At 43.4% G+C, this 22371-nt stretch overlaps 1 protein-coding gene across 7 annotated transcripts in view; it reads right to left on the reverse strand.

The window, feature by feature from the left end:
- Positions 1 to 22102, reverse strand: part of RECK (reversion inducing cysteine rich protein with kazal motifs) — a 144293-nt gene extending 122191 nt beyond the window's left edge. For 4 of the 7 annotated variants that reach the window (XM_073332540.1, XM_073332536.1, XM_073332543.1 and 1 more), the window contains exons 1-2: positions 21975 to 22102; positions 4926 to 4984 (exon numbers count right to left, since the gene is read on the reverse strand). In XM_073332540.1, the coding sequence (XP_073188641.1) occupies positions 4926 to 4984; positions 21975 to 22059 (144 nt within the window). In that variant the 5' untranslated portion in view covers positions 22060 to 22102. Of the gene's footprint in view, positions 1 to 4077; positions 4203 to 4925; positions 4985 to 9396; positions 9489 to 21974 lie in introns of those variants that run through there. The other 3 variants (XM_073332537.1, XM_073332538.1, XM_073332539.1) reach the window with 3 other exon arrangements.
- Positions 22103 to 22371: the final 269 nt, after the last annotated feature.

The following is a 22371-nucleotide window of genomic DNA, read 5'->3' on the forward strand; positions in this document are numbered from 1 at the left end:
TCTTATGAAAGGAGACTCAGGGAGCTTGGCTTGTTTAGCCTAACTAAAAGAAGGTTGAGGGGAGATATGATTGCTCTCTATAAATATATCAGAGGGATAAATACCAGAGAGGGAGAGGAATTATTTAAACTCAGTACCAATGTGGACACAAGAACAAATGGATATAAACTGGCCACTAGGAAATTTAGATTAGAAATTAGACGAAGGTTTCTAACCATCAGAGGAGTGAAGTTTTGGAATAGCCTTCCGAGGGAAGTGGTGGGGGCAAAAGATCTATCTTGCTTTAAGATTAAACTCGATAAGTTTATGGAGGAGATGGTATGATGGGATAACATGGTTTTGGTAATTAAATATTCATGGTAAATAGGCCCAATGGCCTGTGATGGGTTTTTAGATGGGGTAAGATCCAAGTTACCCGGGAAAGAATTTTCTGTAGTATCTGGCTGATGAATCTTGCCCATATGCTCAGGGTTTAGCTGATCGCCATATTTGGGGTCGGGAAGGAATTTTCCTCCAGGGCAGATTGGAAGGCCCTGGAGGTTTTTCGCCTTCCTCTGTAGCATGGGGCATGGGTCACTTGCTGGAGGATTCTCTGCTCCTTGAGGTCTTCAAACTACAATTTGAGGACTTCAATAGCACAGATATAGGTGTGAGGTCTTTTTTAGGAGTGGTGGGTGAAGTTCTGTGGCCTGCATTGTGCAGGAGGTCAGACTAGATGATCATAATGGTCCCTTCTGACCTAAATATCTATGAATCTATGAATCTATGAATCATTACCAGTAAATTTGTGTAGAAACGTACATAACACATTCATATATAAAGAAAGCTTACTTATAATTTGAGTTTACTGGACAATCTTTCAGACATACAGCACTTGTTTTTGGAGAGGGAAATAAATTTTCTTCTTGTTTCTAAAAATGGAATATATATTCTCCTAATCAGGAACTCTTGGTCCATTCAACAGCATGAGATTGATAGTAAAAACCACAGGTTAGACTGTAGCAAAAGTTATAATATGGAGATCTTTAGGGACTCAGAGTAACAAAGCTGCTAGGACCTAATTTCATGCTTCCTCGCTACAAGACATTTTATAAATACACTCCAGCTAACTTGTGACTGAAAACAAGGAATTACTTTACTGCAGTTCCACTTCTCTAAATGTATCATTTGACTGGATTCCTACCCTTTGGTAAGGAGTGCCTGAAATTCATGTAGCCTTCAAAGATTTTTTGGCCCTCGGAAGCATAGGCAAGCCAGTCTCATTCTAAAACCAACTGCCAGTGCCTCAGTGCCCTTTAGAACAACCAATTTCAGCTCCTTGGTGACTGGAATGTAGAGAGCTCCCCAAGTTATTGAGCAGAAAATGGACAGCTTCCCAAATTATATATGTAACAGATGCCCAATGAATATTTATGACAGTTTCATCCTGGGGAGGGGAGGGAGGTTGTCACTAAAAATATTACTCCCATTTCCCCCAACCATGACAGTTGCAAGGTGAGAAGGAATCAAGGCAAATGATATCGTCAGACAAGTTACTTATCTTACAGTGACTGTGGTTCTTCAAGACATGTTGTCCACATGGATCCCACTCTGTGTGCAAGTGCCCAGAGATTCGATTCTTTTGGCAAGCAGTGTGCATTAGGGCCATTCCTATACCCTGGATGCCCTCATGCCTCTTCACCCTAAGACAAAGTGTGGAGCTGGCCCAACTGACTCTCAGTTCCTTTGCCAATACAGAATCCTGGTAGTACAGAACCCCATAATTGTGGGGAAGGAAGGTGGGTTATGGAATCCATGTGGACAACATATCGAAGAAACAGAAGTTCCAACAGAGAAGGCCCTCTGCTACTGCACACCCCACGTCCACCTCATGGCAGCAGTTTGTCCTTGTTGAAAACTGAGCCCTTGGAGAATACCTTCCTTCCCCCTCCCCTGCCATCCCTTTTGGCAATCACCTTTTTATTTTTGGAAGGCCTGGAAGCAAATTATCTCAGGCCACTCAGTCTTGGAGATTATTAACGTGGGGCACCACATTCAGCTTCATTCCCTTCCTACCCTCAAACCCTGTGTCTCCCATTTAGCAGCAGCATCAGCTCATCATCCTTACATCCACAATCATTTTACCACTCTACAGTTGCTAGATTCCTCATGGGCCTTATTTATGCATTTCCCCCAGTCTAGGAGCCCCCTCTCTCCCAGGACCTAAATATCATGTTAGTGTGATTAACGGGACATCCATTTAAGCCCCTAGCAATTTTTTCCTCTATACACATGAGCCGCAGGTTGCCCATCACTGCTCTATACCATCTATGAAAATTACTTTTTCAGTAGCTATAAAAGCAGCTTGAAGGATAGTGGAGATTCGGGCCCTCATGACTGGTCCACCTTAAATGGTGTTCCTAAAGACAAAAGGGATCCTTAAACTTATTCCCAGATTTTCATTTAAATATTTATTTCACAAACCCCACTCCAACCTGGGGGCAGCCAAATTCCATACCCTTGATGTGATTAGGGCTTTTCCATATTACTTTGAGAGAGTAAAACCCCAGGCTGCTTGCTGAATTTGTAACGAGAGAAAGGTCATGCAATATCCATCCAAAGACTATTTAACAGAGTATCTAAATTACATTACATCATGCAAGGAGTTGGCTAGATTAGATCCACCCATGTGGCTTAGAGCCTACTCCACCAAGTCTCATATAGCTTCTCTCAGAAGCATACCAATTTCAGAAATTCGCAGGGCAGTTAAGTTGGGATCAGTACAAACTTTTCCCCAGCACTGTTTCTTAGCTGAAGCCTCAAGATCTGATGCCTGCTTTGGCACAGACTGTCCTGAAATCATAATTTAAATAGGACTTCTTTAGCACCTACCTCCTGATTGGGATCACTGCTTGGTAGTCACCAGAATACATGTGTACAATATTTGAAGAAAGAATGGTTATTTATCCTCTGTGGTTCTTCCTCAGCAGCTCCAATTATATATATGTCTGGATTATAATAATAGGTGGAGGGTCTTTATCTAGAGGAGCTTTGTGATCTGGCTTGCTTTCTCCTGTGGGCTAGCAGGTAAACTTTCAAGGGATGGGGAATGTTTCTCAAATCTTTCAGAGACTAGAGGGCTTCATCAGTTCTTGTATACAAGAGCTCACAACCTTCAAATGGGAGGTCTTCAAGTGTTGTCTTGACCTCCTCTGATATTCCTGAAGATTGTACCAAGAAACCCAGATCATCAATGGAGGTGGCCACTGATCATGCTGCAGAGATATTTGAACTACCAATTCAGCTACAGCAGACTTTAGTTCCTCCTAATGTTATTGAAGGAGTTTCTCAAACTTTGATACCCTGTCCTAATTAAGATAATCATATTTTGACAGAAGCACCTGGTAATTTATAGTGCTTATCTGTAGGCTTGACAAGAAGTAATTTTTCCAGAAAAATAAATTAATTTTTTATATCCTTGTCTTTTGGAGTAAATTTTGGGGGTCCCTGTTATCTGGACCTTTGATGCATTGCCACAGCTATCAGAGATCCAGGAACTGGGTGCACGTAAAGATATTCAAACCCACTTGAAAGGACTTGATCTATATTTTCAGAGGTAGATGCACCAGATGCCAAAGTCTGATAATTTTTTTTGGGGGGGAAGAGGGGCTGACTCCCACAGTAATAAGTAAGTGGGCTGTAAAACTCTGGTCAAATTTCAGTTGCTGTGTTTAGTGTGAAGGTGCTGAGTGGTGTTGATGGCCACAGGAGGTCAGACTAGATGATCTGGTGGACTTAAACTGGTGGATCTTTCTGGACTTAAACTCTATGACTAAGTAAAATCAATTTATTCATGTCTGAATATTGGTGACATCATAGCAGAAAGAAGACTTATCAATCCATCACTAGCTTCATGTACTTAGCAGCTGACATCCCAGTGATCTGCCACATACCATCTCTCTCCAGTCATCCCCTACTACCACCATTCCTTCTATGTTAACTTGCTTTAGGGTATTTCCATCTCTGTGCCTGATGTGACCTAAGTTCATGCCTACTGATTTCTGACAACATGGTCTGCTTCTCTCCAATATTTCTTACACAAGCATTCATCTCCTTTGCCATCCAGGAGATATTCATGAGTCTTTGGCAGCACCACATCCTAAATGCTTGAGTTTTCTTCTTGCCAGCAGCATTAATTTCCTGTGATTCACATCCATAAGTCACTATGGAAAAAATTAAGCTTCCTATAGCCCCATGTTAATTAGCATGTCCAGCCTTCTAGACATGAAGAAATGCAGAATGTTCAAAAGCTTATGTGATATTTCCTACATTAGCTCCAGGACTTCTAACTTATCTGCCATGAACAATTTTGAAATCATCAAACTGAGTGGAAGTAGACAAAACTATTCCCTCATCTGGTGAAGAAGGGAAGACTGCTGCTGGTCTCAAGTGCTCCTTCATTCCAGGCGCTCTTCCTGGTGTAGAGTCTGAGTCTGTGCCAGCTGTCACTCAAGCCACTTTACAAGGGGAGGGACATCTAACTCCGGGGGGGGGGGGGGGCAGGAAAAGCAGGAGGAGGTAAAGGATAAACTAAGAAATCAGTGTGAATCACATCTGTAAGTTTGATGCTTCTTGGTCAAATTCTGACCTAAAATATGCACATGCACCTCCCACTGATTTCAATGTGAGTTTTTACATATATCAGAGGGAAGAATATCGCTTTAGAAGTTAAAATCTGTTCATTAAAACAACAGAACTATTACACAGACTACCAAGGTCTCTTGTGACATTCAGTATCTACATGTACCGAATATAAATATTCCCTGTGGGAGTGAAACCCTTATCAATTTCAGGTCCACTTTTCAAGTAACTGTTAAAATCTTGAATATACAAATACAGAAGTGAATCAATTTTCGTGCTACTGCCCAAGTTTAAAACAAGCTTACCTGTTCACAAACATCACGGCACATTAAGTTATCCTTTGCATGATAACAACATGACATACCTACAGGAAAAATGAAGAATTCCTTAGCATCAGTAAATAATTTAAATAGACACAGTGAATTTAACTACCTTTTTAATGTTCTATATAAGTTTTGAAAAGTAACTGTTTATGCTTTTCCACTCTGCAGTTCATCCATGTTCTTTAATGTTTAGAATTAAAATTCAGAACTCAAGAGATGCTATATATTGAACAGTCACAGAATGTTTACAATGCCTAAGGTGGTCCATCCAAGACAGGATTGAAGACTACTACCAAAACAGTGTAGGAAAGCTGTTCCTGAAGTGATTGTACACAGAGGATTTAGACCCCAGGGCTGATAACTTAACAGCTTTCACCAGAACTAAATTCACTAGGATATATACTTTAAAAATTTACAAAACTGCAAAAATCACATCAGAGTAGACAATTTTCTGTTTTAAATCCATTTGGCTTATTATTAAACTAGCACAAGAATAAATGCCAACATCCATTACATGTCAGATTTGATATATTTTAAGATACATACAGGATGGCTCCTATAAATCAAAAAGCCAGAGGATCAGTTTACAAATATGAGTTCTTTGATTGGCTTTATAATTTTATTCTGCTAGGTTTAGCTTCCTACTTTAGATCATACTGTTGGATCATATTAAAGAAGTTCTGTATTAAAATCACAAATGAGTTTGATTCCCCATAGTTTAAATTCCAGGGTATTACTAATTAAGAGGTCTCTCGGTTTTTGGTACTGTTTCTCTCCCTCTCTGTGTGAAACTTGCAAGCTGCTAATTGTGTTAGTACATTCTAAGACAGAGTCTGTTCTCAAAGCAATTCTTTGTAACAACTACTCACACAGAGAGAGACTCAAAGCAATATTCTGTAACAACAGAAACAGCACCCAGAGACTCCCCGCCCTTTTGTTGTATTCATCTCGCTTTGTTAACAATTGTGATTAAAATAGAGATAGAGGATGTATGTGGATGGATGCTTGGTGTGGATAATAACTGAACAATCAGGGAGGTGCCAGCCTAAGAATCTAGTGTCCATCGGCTGAAGAAGGCGTCTAGTGGAAATAACCAGAGGACCCCCGGAGGGCAGACTGGAATCCACCCAACAGCCTCAAGAATGGGAAAACCAAAGAACAAGATAACATCTGGCAGCACGGAGCAGTCAAGAATGTGCCATCTGCTGATTGATTCAGCAACAACATGATCAAGCAATTCCCATAGACTGGCATAGGAAGAAATTTCTATAAAAATGGACTCTAGAAAGTGAGAACTTTGGGGTCTGATTCTGCAAACCAATTTCCAGGAGCGTCTGATGAGCATCTGACAAGGCCCTGCTCCCTCCTCATGTCTAGGCCGCCTGGCCAGTGGCTTGGCATGAGCAACTCTAAGGCTGGTACCTATGATAACAACCTTGCAGAACCCTGTGTGTGTGTGTATGTATGAAGGAATGTGTGAATAAATATGAAATTGAATGGAATGTTACAGCTATAACTAACTGCTTACTATGATTCTTTCTGTATTCACAGTAAATGTGGCATTTTGCCTTTTCCCCTTTAATAAGATCCTGCTGGTTTTTATTTTATTGGTATAACATACAGGATGGCTCCTATAAATCAAAAAGCCAGAGAATCCGTTTACAAATATGAGTTCTTTGATTGGCTTTATAATTTTATTCTGCTAGGTTTAGCTTCCTACTTTAGATCATATTATCAAATATAACTCACTGTGATCCAAAACTCACTGAAGTCAATGGGAATCTGCAGCAGTAGAAGAGAGTGTATATATATTATATTTTAAAAATTCCAAAACAAAACACTCCACTGCACATGCTTCTCCCCCGGAAAGAAGATGAGAAAACACATATGACAGATGTTAGTCATGTTGCTTAATGTGCTACTCCAAGTTGCTCAGATACTATGTTGATGAGTGCGAAACAGGAACCTATGCAGAACAGAATCCTAAGGGAGACCAGAGGTCAGACTGGGGGCTACAGTCAAGAGCCAACATATGGCTAGAAGCAGTGGGAGGGAAGGGAATTGAGGACAGACCACTATCTATATCAGGAGGCAAAGAAAGAATGGAGTATACTCTCTGAAGTAGTCTCAGAGGGAGAGCTAGCAGACTCATTCTGTGAACAGACTTTTTTAGCTAGGAAGAGATAACCTGATCTGATGATTCTATGTAGGCTTGTCAGCCTAGCACAGTAGACAGAGAGGCCACTGGGAGCTACGGGCGGCTGTGCCTGCAGAAGGTCGACGTAAACAGTCTCACGGCCCACCAGCAGATTACCCTGACAGGCTGTGTGCAGCCCATGGGCCGCAGGTTACCTACCACTGATATATACATATACACAAGTGGGTAAGAGTGTGCATGGAAGTGTGTCTCTAAGGGCTTGTCTACACTACCTGCTGGATCGGCAGGCAACGATCGATCCAGCGGGGGTCGATTTATCGCGTCTAGTATAGACCAGAATGAGGAGCACAAGCGGATTCGACCGGAGAGCATCAGCTGTTGACTTACCGCAATGAAGACACCGCGGTAAGCAGATCTAAGTACATCAACTTCAGCTACACTATTCACATAGCTGAAGTTGCATATCTTAAATCAACCCCACGCGGTAGTGTAGACAAGCCCTAAGCAACACAGAGGTTGCAAGCTGAAGCACTCAGAAGTCAGGAAATGCTGAAGTTAAGGCTGCAATTTTAACTGCCACTTTGCTGTGCTCTTTTTTACAAGATAATTTCTCCCTCGTGCAAAGTACAATTTGGGCAGTGCAATTAATGGAGCAGCAGTTCAATATTTATTTTCATCCTCACTGTTCAATGAGTGGAACCTTAACTCATGTGCTATATTCTATATATTAATAGATTATAAAGAATGAAACAGCACTCTGCCTAATTTCACACACATACATACACATTAGAGCAGAGGTCCCCAAACTGGCGTGCGGAGGAACGTTCAGGGGGGAATGGCAGGACCCAGAACAGCCCCCCATGGGGGCAGGGAGGGAGTGCCACTCAGCCCCTCCCTACTCCTAGCTCTGTCCAGTCCCGCCCCCTGCTGCAACCTTGGCTCCCAGCTCCACATCTGGCCCGCTCCCAGCCTCAGCACGGCTCCACTCCTGCGCCCACCCCCAGCCTCGGCAGCTGCTCCATTCCCAGCTGAGGGCCGAGGCTGGGGGCGGGAGCAGAGCACACCTCGCCACGGGTTTGTCTCTGTCCCAGCCTCAGCCGAGGCTCCGGCCCCAGCCCCACCCTCAACTGCTGTCCCAGCCTCAGCCCCCTTATCCCTGTCTGCGTCCCACCACACACACACCAGCCACAGCCCTGCTCCTGGCCCTGGCTCTGGGGGAGGGGCAGGAGGACACAGTCAGGGGTAAGGTGGGGGCACAACCCTGAAAAGTTTGGGGACCACTGCATTAGAGCATGCACGTACAGTGCCAACAGAACGTTAAGAGAGCATTATTTAATGAATGGAAATTTCCACTCAACTACGCATGCATCTATGTGCGGTGCCAACATAATGATGCAAGATTCTACTTTTTTTTTTTTTTAAAAAAACAAAACACAAACCATCATTGTGTAACAAAACCGCGCACATGTATGCATACCCCATGCATTAAACTCCTTGTGAACTGGTCTAAATGGATTTCACCAGACTAATAAAATGCACGTTACTCCTGGGGGCATTCTGCACCAAAAATTAAAAATTCTGCACCAAAAAATTAAAAATTCTGCTAATGTTATTTGTCAAAATAACACTACATAATCACACCAGTTTCTATTATTTTGGTAATTTATTTCAAAATACCTGTCAGCAAGTATGTCTGTAACAATACAGACACACAAAAAATTCACCCAGGAGTAGAGAATTAAAGAAACTGCTATGACAACCCAGTTCCTGCTTCTGTGACCCCTTCCCTCCCCCCGCCCGAGCCCAGCCAGGGGGCCATACACCCACAACATCTCCACCCCCCAGAGACCAGCCATGGGCCCCCCACCCCGGCCCAGATACCCACATCCCCTCTCCCACCCAGAACCCAGCCATGCCCCACCCCCTTGCCCAGACACCCGCTCCCTCCCCCCAGGATCCAGAGGGAGAAATAGCCTGATGCTTGGTCCCAGGCTTGCATGGAGTTTCCTGTGCGCTGCCCTCTCCTTCCCCCAGGGCACGCTGGGAACTACAGTTGCCAGGAATCCTCTAGCTCCCTCCCCCCAGCAGTGTCTTCTATGTGTGAGCTCAGCTCTGCTGGGTCCAGCAGTCCCTAGTGGCAGCTAGCAGCACTGCAGCCCATTTCTGTGCAGTAAAGGAAACTCTGCATGCACATTAATTTCTGCAAAATTCTGCATTGCGCAGTGGCACAGAATTACTCCAGGAGTAGCACATGTAACATACAGATGATATACTAGTCAAATGCCACATTTATACCTGTTCTCATTGTGGAAAAGGAAACAAGTCCTTGCTGACACTTCTGGCACTGCAAGGAACGAACAGATGTCGCAGGTGGGGCGCTGTGAATTCTCAAAGGAAGAGGAATATTTGCAGTTTTGAGGGAGACCAGCTTCATCATAAACAGGTTGCATAATGTTCTTAGTTTAGTAAATATTTTATTTAGCTACGGTATAATTAAGAGCAGCTTTCCTTTAAACAGTCTTTTAGCATTTCTAGTATAAGGCAGTTTTAGGAGATTACAACTATAAAATAAATTAACTTCAGCTTGAAATTTGGCAAAAACAGTAACTTAGCCTTGAAACAAAATATATTTGTTTTTTAAAAAATGTTTTATAGCGAAACAGATTCAGCTGCTAAGCAATAGCATTGCAAAAAGTAGAGTTCACTGGCTTTGCATTTTTTAAGATTTTGTAATGGAAAAATCATCTAAGGTCAACTGCCAAAAAAACAGGTAGAACCACTACTGGCTACTGGATAGATTATCTACTTAAAAAAAAAAATCAAAAGTACCATAAAATATTCCATTATAAAACACAGTCAGTAAGGGATATTGCCACATCTAGAATATTCAAGAATTCACAAACAACTTCATACAGTCCAAAATACAAACAGAATTCTCATAATAAACTATACTCCACAATAACTGAGATTTAATACGTATGAGTCATCAGCATTTGATTTCCTAAAAGGTTTCCATTTGGCCCTGATGGCATCCAATATATAAATCAAACTGGAAAGTCATTTCATTTTTGTCTCTCCCATGGTTTTTATTCTATATTTGTACAGCACTTATCACAGTGGGGTGTTGGTCTAGGACTAGGGCCCCTATATGCTGAATATTGTTATTTATTATTATTTGTATTACTGTTGCAACAGCCAGTTTACCAAGGAAAGTGTCCTTTTCCAAAACAAGGCCATAGTCTGTATGAGTCTCACGTAATCTGAGAGTTTGATACGTAGGAAATAACTCCTTGAGGTAGGAAAAGGAAATAAGGCTTACCCTCCTCGATTGTATATCAAGTAAAAACACAGAAGGGTCTAAAGGAATGTTGCCTCCTCTGTAATATTTCACTCTATTTATACAGCCAGCAGGGTACTAAATCATTTCTCTTTGTTTACAGTCCTGTCAGACATTTTTCAATCTCTGTGATTGTGCTCCAAAACAAAGCTATTTTGAATGTTTCAAAACCAAGAGATATTCTATCAAATACTTTATTAAATTCTAAATGTACCTACTATACTCCCTCTATCCATTAATTTGGTAATTCTATAAAAAGAATACAATCAACAAGTTTGTCTACAACGATTTGTTCTTTATAAACCTAATCTGTTTTCTGTTCATGGGTCCATTATGCAATAAAAATCTGAAGAGGTTCTCTCTCAATGTAATCCATTATATTACCAAGGACTGAAGTTACGCTTCCAATTTGACATTACATTCACAACTTCACATGAAACTAAGTCACGATTGTAAACCTTCAACTCTAGTAAGGGAATATGAATGCTACAGTTTAATATAATACTATAACTGATGTTTGCATATGGGTGGCGGTCCCTCTGCCATATGATGGTTGAAGCAGCACATGAAGAGAAATCCTCTACTAAAAAGTGAGTATGGAGGACAGTGCACAAGGAAATCCTTTTAGGGAATAAAGATCTACAGCAAAATTATTTGAACCCATATTAGTATAGCCTTGTAAATCTCCAATTACTTTCCCTAGGTAAGTGGGTAATTTGGGCATGCAAGTAGAAACTGACCCTTTTAGTGCTTGGACTGCTGCTCTGCCAGTGGCTCTCTTAAGAGACACTAAATACTTGCAAGCAGCTCCATTCTTCCCAGGAACTCTGGACTCTTATTACAACCTCATATATCAAGGAGTGGGGGAAAGGATGGAAAATGGATTTGCCGAGCCATTAGGACAGAAGCCACCTACTTTATAAAGCACATTGGTATGGTCCCAGTCCCAATGGACAGTAGGGGGAAGACAACCAGTAGGCCTGTTTTTAGACTCCGCAAATGCCCCTCCACACACACACACACACACAGAGCAACTTTCCCCACAGGTGCACACGTCTTCTTCCTAGACGCCTCTTTGACAAGCCACCACATGTTTTTTCCCTTGGCCCCCTCCTCCTCTTCCAGTTTCCAGGATCTGTTCTTGCTCCAACTTTTTTCCAATATATTTACAAATGACTTGCTTCCAATATCTTAAGTATGCAGAGGACATCTGCCTTGTTTCAAGAGATATACACTTCAAGAAAACTGGGGACAACCTGACATGGAAGCCATCATTGGCTATTGCAAGAAGTGGAGATTTAAGCCCAGCGTGTCAAAGACAGTATCATCAAGCTTTCATCTCAACCATATCAATGAACTCAACATCATCTTATATGGAGAATGACTGGCTCATGACCCTAAGTCAGTACATCTTGAAGTAATTCTAACTCACACGCTTACCTAACAAGGACCACCTAATCAAGGAAGCTCAGAAGATAAAGAGCAGAAATGGTCTCCTAAATAAGCTTGTGGGCTCAACTTGGGGAACTAATGAGTAAACACTGCACAGTTTGGCACTAGTTCTCTGCTACTCAGCTGGAGAATACTGTGTTCCTGTACGGCTAAACTCTTCCCACACAAAGCTAGCTGGTGTACAACTGAATCAAACGATGAGCATAACAACAAGAGAGACCAACAAATACCAAGTGATACGAGTCCTCTTTAATATCCTGTCTCCTAACATCAAGCCTCATATTACAGCAAAGAACCTCCCTGACAAAATTCAGAAGATACCACAACTACCACTTTTCAAAGCTATATGGGAAGCCCCTCATCACTGACTCATCAGCAGAAGACCTATCTGTTTACTATATTGCCAACCATCTCTACAGCAGACACTGCCACTCCGTGACAAGCAGAATGGTAATGATCTGCTCTCTCTTAAGAAACTCCCTCCCCATCACTCAGTCAGATAAGCAACTGCCTGGCTTCGAGCTGCCATGCTATGTCTGTTGCAAGCTGAACCATTTCAGATGAGGGTGGGTGAGGTAGGAGACTCATGACCACACCTGGGGGACGCAAACAGCCCTCAGTGCAGCAGCAGAGTGAAGGATGTTGCACACCTATTAATTAGCTGCTCATCTCATGCTGGTCTACCAGGATGACTTTCCAGAATCCACACTGCTGATTCCAAGGCTACTGAATGGCTAAAACATGTGATGCCAACCTAAGCCCTTTTGACATTTTTCTTTTTTCCCCTCACTTATACATCTCTGTTTTATCTCCTTACTTCGTATTTTGAACTTTTCCCCATTTTACTGTACCACTTGTACATTTGCTAATAAAAATAATAAAATAAAATAATTAATCATAAAAATAATAATAAAATTTACCAAAAATATTAGCTTGAAATTCTAACAATTTCAAAGAGAGTTATGTCAAGGAATCTCAACATTTGTTTTATTCATCTTGAGTTAGTACTAGTAGCTTTTAAGGTTGGTTTGTTGTTTGTTTGTTTTTTAAGTTGGGTGATTAATTTTAGGGATAATCGCTACAAACATTTAACCTCTGAGGACTCTAAAAGGTCCTTCAACAAACGTAATGCAGACTTTTCAATTATACCTCATAGATGTCCTAATTTCCTAAACTTTACCATACTCAATTCTAATACCCTAGTATTGCGTATATGTGAACAATTCTTTAGAATGGTGAATTCAGATAGCCCATAGTCACTGGTACCAAAATTTCACTTTACTCTCGATCAGTTCTCCTCTAGTTGTAAGAAATGGTTCATGATGTCAACTTCAGATCATAAGATTGTCTTATGTAACTTATTAACAATTTTGAGCATTATGTATGGCTGATATCTGGATAGTTAAAATTCCCCATGAAAACTATATCCCATTTCAAATATCTCAATAATTGGTCTAGAATTTTGTTTGTAGTCTTCTTCAATCTAGGAGATCTGTGATAGATGCCCACTGTCATTTCCAATCTCTTTTTAATTCTCTGGACCCTATTCACAAAATTTCATCATTACACCATTTATTGTCTCATTCTCCAGCATCCCTGACATGGACTAATATAGATTGAACAATCTATACAGATATTCAGATTATGAAAATCATCCTTCCACGTTAAATTTATATCACCTAAAATCAGGGATTCTCAAACTTTTTAAAAATTGTGGTCCACATCCGAATAGAGAGATTATTTTATAGCTCATCCCACACCAATTCCTAATCAGATAATATTTTAGTGAAACCACAGCAGTTATTAGGAAAGAACTGTATATAGCGTACTTTTGGCTTTCAGTGCAATTTAGCAAGTAGAAACAAAGAAAAGAGCTAACACCAAGGACATGGTCTGCTGCACTGTGGACTAACTGAAATTTTTAAAATGCTAGACCTTCTTCATTGCAAGGCTCGTGAGCCAGTGGCGGTTCCCATCGACCCTAAGTGCGGCTCCCTAGGTTTCCTCTAAGCTGCATGGCTGCACAGCAGGCTATAAATAGCTGAGCAGCAGCTCTAAAGGGCCACACAGCAGGGACCTGGAGAGGAGAGGTAGGTGGGAACTGGGGAGGGGAGCAAGTTTCAGGCTTGCAGGGCTGCTGTGGACCTCTCCCACAGCCCCAGAGCTCCCTGCTGCCGGCAGGGGCAAGAGAGGGCCCCTCTCCCCGGAGCTCCCATGCTGCCTGTCAGCAGTGGGGAGAGAGGGCTCCTTCCCCCAGAGTTACCTGCTAATGGCAGGGAGAGGGCTGTGGGGGCGGGGGGAAAGAGTTCTCTGTCCCCAGCCCTGGGGCAGCACTGCCTACCCCCTGAACTCCTTATCCCCAGCCCCACTCCAGAGCCCACATCCCAGCCAGAGCCCCCCCATCCCAACCCTCTGCCCCAGCCCTGAGCCCCCTTCTGCATCCCTCATCCCTGGCCCCACCCCACAGCCCTCACTCCAGCACCCCACCCTCTGCCCTACCCTGGGTCACCTCTCACACTCCAAACCCCTCAGCCCAACCCCCCATGGCTCTCACATTGAAGGGTTTTTTTTTTTTTTTACCAAAATGGCCCCCACTTCAAAAATAGTGAGGAGCACCGTGCTAGAGTGTTCACACTTGCAGAGAATTGCAATAATCCCACTTGGAGATCCTGAAGTGGGATTCAGCCCTGAATCCCACTTGCGAGGGGAACTGGGAAACTGGTAGGGAATAACTGTGTTTGCAAGTGGTTCTTTGCTTGATTCTTGAGTAATTAATGGAAAACATCACATTGGGCAGTAGTTTCTAAGATCTGCTGGTCTAGAAATAGCCAATTCTAAAAAAAACGAATTTATGGCATACATTACAACTATGTGTCTCTCTCTCTTTCTGATGATTCCAGTTCAAGTGCTTGTTTTCTTGATGGTGGACTGGATATTGCTAGCCTCAGTATAAGGCATTCTCTTTGGCAGAACTGCCTAATGCAGGGTTACTTTCACCTTCCTCTCCAGCAGCTGGTATGGCTACTATCAAAGGTGCAATTCCCGGATTAGATGAATCACTGATATAAACCAGTATGGCAATTCTACTGTTCCTAATTGCAACTGAAGCTCTTGCATATTTTCCTCCCTAATGGAAAAATGTTGACAGTTCATACACATGCAGCTCTCATGATAACGTGTAAATAGGACACTGCACACATTCCACTTGGAATTCCTGGGATCTTCCAGGAGCCATTTCTTATATCGTTCTTTTATTTTCATTTCAATGTAAATAGCCTCTTGTTGGATTTGTTACCACCTTAATTCACCTATTAGCAATCTCCTGATTACTGCTAGGTTAACATTAAAAAAAAGAAGTCTGTGTCCGTCCCTCAGTTCACCAGTCAGCACCTTAAATCCCATTCAGAACAAACTCCATTTGTTTGGACACACAGTCTTATTCTGCAGCTAAATGCCTTCAGCCGGACACTCGCTTATTTACATTGTAGCTTTCCAAACAAGTAGTAACCTCTAGATTGGTCAGTTCTCTGAACTGCTATTATTTTTACTGTCTCTTTAAATAACATTCCAGATAAATAAAAGTCTTAAAATTATTTCGAAGTATTAATTTAATGATGTCAGTTCAAGTTTAAAACACAATGGCATTCCTAGGACCGCAGAAGACAAAACTGACATAACATAAATCAAATACTAAGGATCTAATGTCTGCAGACTACATATTTTGACATCAGTATAAATAAAAAATTGATAGCTTACATGAAAATCAAATGAATCTCTTCACATATATGGACTACCAAAAATCAATGGTGGGCCAAAAAAAATTGTCTTTTGGTAGCACATGATGTTATCAAATTAATTGTTCACCCAAATTAGATTTGGAGCCAAACTCTGCATTTTTCCTTGAGAGGAGTTTTCCTGCTGTTAAACAGGAAGCTCACGGAATCAATTTCTATAAAAATTAATCTCTTTAAAAAAATGTAGTCCTTAAGACTTCAAAGATACCTCCCAATATAAGCCAAATAAAAGTCAATTGGATGTTGTCTTCTTGAGTCTACAAACCAGGTTCCCACTTCTTTGTTGTTTTTCATGATTTTCCTAAGCAGCTTGAAATTAGTAAGACTCTGGTCAGTTTCACTCATCTATTCAAAACTCTACAGGCAATGTGAAACTGATCAGAATAACCTAAATTTCACATTGCTGCTTTCCCAAGTAACAACAAAGACAGGAACTGAAGTACTCACAAAGAAGAACGATGCACCACAAAAGATCTGCGGGAAATACAAAAGATGGAGCCCACTGAAGCAGGTCTCAGATTCAGCTGGTACCAGCACCTCCTTCATGCTGCCTTCTTGTTCTACAGAATATATTTTTTTTTTCGTGAAAGCTAAGTCTCTATATAATTGCCAGTACAGCCTCAAAATATGACCCAAGTGTAATAGATGTAGTGACAACTGTCTGTTTGCAGAACCTAAAACTAAAGCTCTAATGCATTATGTGCACCATTCAGCTACATGGGTGCTAATTCAGATGCCAATGAAAATACTTTAAATGCTAACATTGTTTACTCTTTCATGGCTCAAAGTATATAAGAAAAGAGAGGGAAGATCATATTTTCAAGTTCTGAAACATCTAATGTGCCAGTTCATTTTGGCACCACCTATGGGTTCACTTGGTATATACCGTGACAGAAGTGGAGCTGATACGTAACAATCTATGATAATTTTATGAACATTCAGACAGGTTTCAGAGTAACAGCCGTGTTAGTCTGTATTCGCAAAAAGAAAAGGAGTACTTGCGGCCAGCTCACGAAAGCTCATGCTCAAATAAATTAGTTAGTCTCTAAGGTGCCGCAAGTACTCCTTTTCTTTTTATGAACATTGTATGTAATAGGTGAGTGAGGGAAGTTATTCTACATTGGATTATAAAACTTTCCCGTGTGAATGCACTGATCTAATTTACACTGGGGCTGTGGGGAAGAACAGGGAAGCAACATAATGGCTTCCCAGATAAGAACATCTAGGTACACAACAGAAAGACAATGGACAAGCTGTTAGTTTCCAGCCTTGGCAGAACAAGGCTTACATTTTGTGGGTGACAAACTTTTAAATTAACAGGTCATCGGGCTAACAAGTGACTTTGCCATTGAGAAGGAGTGTGATCAAAAGGACTATACACAACTTTATAAGGAGTCTCTCCCTGAGTCTGGATGAGAAATGGTTTGGGAGTTTAGGGAACTGAGTATGCCCTCCAGACCCTAGAGGTCCCAGAATAGTCTTCAGGAAATTAGACCAACCAGGGTCCCTGTGTGGAAGATGGTTAAATGCCTGATAAACTAGGCTGGCTTATAGTTTTTAAGATACACACTACCGAGAGAACATTTGTTCTAAATAAATAAAATTTTGCTTTAAGGAAATTGTATGGCCACTGATTACCACTGTCATTGCCCCAGAGGGTAACAGAATGTCAAAGTCTGAGCTTAACTCAGACCTGCAGAGGTGATCAAGTTTGATACTCAGGGGACTAAAACTTAACACGCAGTCTGAGAGCAGAAGTGTTAGGGGCCTTATTCCTTCACCCGCTTCCTTCGCTGGTCCTTCTCGCATGAACAGAGAGCAACAATACCCAAAGTCCAAAGGTGCAAACAATTCGATGTTTATTGGGGTGAACTTCCAGCAAGCATGATTCCAGTTTCCTTCCTTAGTTTCCTCCTTCCCAGCTCTGACACCACAGAGCCTTACACCTGTGTCCTTGTTCATGTTTTGCGTTGTTTGTCTTGTTGCTAGCATTGTTGTGTTTTAATCAACAGAAAACCTCATGACATGGGTGGGGGATGGCTTCAAAAGGCTGACCTGGGGGGGGGGGGGGGGGCAAGATGTGTATGGGAATGCAAAATGCTCAACTAGGAGGCCAGCACCTGTGTAATAGCTACCATGGTACCTGGAAATGGAATGGCAACCAAGGTAGTCCCCACAAGCCCTATGGAAATAATGAGAAGGGGAGGAGGTCACTGGGAATCAATGGAGGGGTGTGTAACATAGTGTAAATCAACAGAAGATGTTTGGATGTGCCCCTCTCCTATGACTATAGAGGAGCAGGATCAATGGCCTATGCAAGGGGTGGACAATTGGGTGTACTGTGTATAAGGTGTTTTTCTGGGAATGTACATATTACTTGGGGCACAATTACACCAGCCCATAACCAAACTACACACATCTACATGCTGCTATATGGACTTCGGTGCACAAATGGATCTGTGAATCTTATTGCTGTAAATAAGCCAGGGCCCACTGCCTGATGCCATACCAAGTGGTCAAGCTGGTTTGGACAATATCCCATTTCTCTGTGAACATTCAATGGACTTATGATATGGACAAAAGCAAGCAAAACCTGCAGGGGCAGCTTGTTGCAACTGCCAGCAACTGGACACATAAGATCGTGTCCTTGTCGAAGGAGGAGAGGCAGCGTTTTGGGGGTGTCTCGGATGTTGGACCATACTGCAGTGGTCAGGACTCGGTGTTGCTGTGGATTTTGTATTGTTAACTGTACTTGTGTTACGTTGCATAGGGAGATAACCTATAAGTAATGTAATAAGCCCTCCAAACCCTGCAGTGTACTAGACAACCCGGACCCAACCTTCTTAGGCCCACTCTAATGGGAAATCTGGAACACTAATTGGAATAGGTGTGGTATGTCCATTCGAGAGAAGGTGCAGGGCACTATACTACACAAGGGGCAGTGGGACAAATGGAATATCGACACCTTCCACCATGATACCTGGCCCTATCAGGAAATGTGTCGTCATATGTCCTATGCTTTTCCAGGGATACCGGGGCAGGAGGATCCCAAAAGAAAAAGGAAAAAAAGGGGTGGAGTGTTAGGATATAGATATTCAGGCCTGTCTGTAAAGGCCTATACTCTAAGAATTTAGGTGTATTATCATCACTTGGCTAGTTATAGAGGTACAAAAGAAAGAATCAAAATCACTGTCTGCCGGTGTAAGGGCCTTCTCTTACTGTGAAAGTCTGAGGCCCTGTGCTTAGGCTAAGGCCTTTGGCTAAGCAGCAGAGGCAGCCATAAGCTAGGAAGCGAACAGTCACCTCCTCACATTCCAAACTAGCCACATTGAAATCAGATGCTATTGGGCTGTTAGGAATACAATCCTGTCCTGATAATGCCTATCACCTCCAGAGAAAGGGAAGTGCCTAGAAAATGTAAAAGGAAACTTAGTTTGATAGCATCCTGTCTGGCAAGAACTGACTTATCAATAGGTGGGATGTGAAATCCTCACTTCTGTATTGTCTTGTCATTATAGTTCCCACTTTGCTATTGTTTGTCTGTATAATCTCTGTCTGGTTCTGTGATTGTTCCTGTCTGCTGTATAATTAATTTTGCTGAGTGTAAACTAATTAAGGTGGTGGGATATAATTGGTTACATAATCATGTTACAATATGTTAGGATTGGTTCTTTAAATTTCAGGAAAATGATTGGTTAAGGTATAGCAAAGCAGAACTCAAGTTTTACTATATAGCCTGCAGTCAATCAGGAAGTGAGTGGGTAGGTGTGGGGAAAATGGGAACAGGGAATGTGGGTAAGGAAGTTGGAATCATGTTTTGCTAAAGGGGGAAATGGGAACAGGGAATGGGGGTAAGGAAATTGGAATCATGTTTTGCTAAAGGGGGAAATGGGAACAAGGACACAGGTGTAAGGCTCTGGGGTGTCAGAGCTGGGAAGGAGGAAACTAAGGAAGGAAACTGGAATCATGCTTGCTGGAAGTTCACCCCAATAAACATCGAATTGTTTGCACCTTTGGACTTTGGGTATTGTTGCTCTCTGTTCATGCGAGAAGGACCAGGGAAGGAAGCGGTGAAGGAATAAGCCCCCTAACAAGAAGAATCACATGATTCCATCCTAAGCGAGAGGTGATGGCCTGATATATAGGGGGCTAGCCTCAGAAAGGCCAAGAGAAGTCAGAGGCGCAGTTCATCCAGGGACTGTGAAACACCACCACTTTTTTCTGCCTCCAGTCATGAAGAAGCCAAACCCAAGGAACTTAGCAAAACCCAGTGGGGATTTTAACCCCACCCCTCCCCAAAGGAGAGCCAAGCAGGACCTATGAGCATCACCAAGGCCAAGTCAAGCCTGAAAAGCTCAACAGAGCCCATGAACGTATTCAGACTCTACCGAAAAGAAGCCACACCCAGAGAACAGGCATGACCATATTTTGAACATTGTACAATTTACTGTAAGTGGTGTCTCAAAGGACAGAGCTTATTGGGTGAAGCTTGTAAAAATACATCACTTCCTTCTTTCCCCAAAATCTGACCCCTACCTAGCATCATTGAGAGTCAGTACTCTTGCAAAACTTATTGCACCCTACCCGCTGCCAGAAGCTGGGAATAGCAGAGGACATGGACTTCTAGCCAGAGCATTTCCTGCTCATGAAGATCACTTGCACACCTCCCGCCTCCCAACATTTAGTATTGACCAATATAGCTATTGGATATAGTGCTTTGACTAAAAGTTGACTGGTAAATTTTTAAAACCTTGGCTTAATGAGCTAGCAAAGACCTTGAGCACTAGAAAGGAGATTAGCAAGGTCTCAAGAAGATGACAGGATTTGAATAGTTCAGAGAACTATCAAGCCTAGTCTAGACTGAAGCCTTAAGTCAACCTAGCTACATCACTCAGGGCTATGATAAATTTCACTCCCTGAGCACCATATTAGGTCAACCTAACCCCTAGTGTAGATGCAGCTAGGTCGACAGAAGAGTTCTTCCATCAATCTAACTACCACCTCTCAGAGATGTGGATTAACTACATCAACAGAAAAAACCCTTCCGTCAATGAAGGAAGCTTCTACACTACCGCATTGCAGCTGTGCTGCTCTAGAATCTGTAGCCTTACTGTCTCATTAAGAGAACTAGAACTCGAAAGAAGATGATTGACAAGTTATTTTCAAGTTGCCAAGTTATGTGACTTCATAATTGTAGGTAGAGATAAAAATAGTCTTCTGAAATGAAGAGAAGGGAATACAAGATTTTTTCCCAATTATTATTAGGGAAAATATTCAATTATTAAAAACGTGTATAAATGAAGGCAATAAAATGAAGCACCTTGTCACCCATTTGTATATTTTGCATTTGCAAAATGTCAAAGTATAATAGTGGCTCAACACTAATGCCTGGAGAATAGGTCCTTAGATCCTTACTCTCCCTTCAGTCCCAAAGTTCTGCTGAGACCTGGCAAAGCATAGTGCAAGAAAACTCTAGAGGACAAAGTGAACAAAAAGGATGTATGAACGGAGCAAGTCTCTAAGCCTGGTCCAACTGACTCGGACTTGTGGGGCTGAAAGCAACAAGGCAGATGTTCAGGCTGTGGGACCCGGCCTGGCAGTCGGGTTTCAGAGCCTGGGGTCCAGCCCCCCGCTATTTCTAGCCCTACAGTATGTACCCAAGAGCCTGGGTCAGTTGCCCGGAGCTCTGAGACACCGCCACGGGGTCTTTTACTGCAGCGTGACGTCCCCGGAGAGACCCTAACAAATTCAGGCTGGGATCTGAGGGTCAAGCTGGGTTTTCCCCCATTCTCTTGGGCCACCATCAATAACGCCTTTCTAAGCCGAATTAAGCCCCAGTTGCCACCGTCTCCTGCCACACCAGTGCAGCCCCATGGCACCGGGGAGCGGGCACGGGCGGGAGGAGCCCGTGGCTGCGCAGGGAGGACACGGACCCAGCTCAAGCGAAGAGCGCCGGAGACCTGTTTTGGTCACTCCGGGGCTGTCAGCTCAGGGGCCGGGCCGGGCCAGAGCGGCCGCTCCCAGCTCTGGGGCCCGCAGGGAGCTCGGCTGGGCCCGCCGGGCTCGGGATGCCGCAGAGCCGCGCGTCCCCGCCACCGCCCGCCTTCGAACTTGTGGCCGGCCTGGGGGAGGCTCAGACCCGCCCCCGCTCCTGGCTCGGCAGCAGCGGAGCAAGGGGGTCGGGGTCACCCCGCTGGGAACCAGCCCCGCCGGCCCGCCTGACCCTGCGCCATGTTGTTGAAAGGAGCCGGCGGGGACCCGCGGAGCCGCCTCCGCGCCCCGTTACTCACCCGCCGCCCCGGGCGGCAGCAGCAGCAGCGCCGCGGCCGCCAGCGAGAGGAAGGCCCAGGGCCGCGGCGGGGCCGTTAGCTCCATGGCGCCGCCCGCTCGCGCCGAGATTGAGCCTCGCGCCCCCTCCCCTCCCAAGACCCAGAGAGACCCGAGGCCCCCCGCCCCCGCCGCTGCCTCCCCCCCCATTGGCTGCGGCGACCCCGTCAGTCCCGCCCCCTTCCCGTTAAAGAAAGAACCAGCCGCGCCGAGACGGCTCAGGGCGGACGCCGTTATTCCGCCGGGGGGGGGGGGTACAGCCCACCTGGTCGCTGTCAGCGCTGCTCGTGGGTGACAGCCGCCGCTCAGCTTCATCTGCCCCAGTGAGCAGCCACAAACCCAGCAGAAGAAACGCTGCTG

The sequence above is a fragment of the Lepidochelys kempii genome, chromosome 2 (genome assembly GCF_965140265.1).
Source record: "Lepidochelys kempii isolate rLepKem1 chromosome 2, rLepKem1.hap2, whole genome shotgun sequence".
Lineage (NCBI taxonomy): Eukaryota > Metazoa > Chordata > Testudines > Cheloniidae > Lepidochelys > Lepidochelys kempii.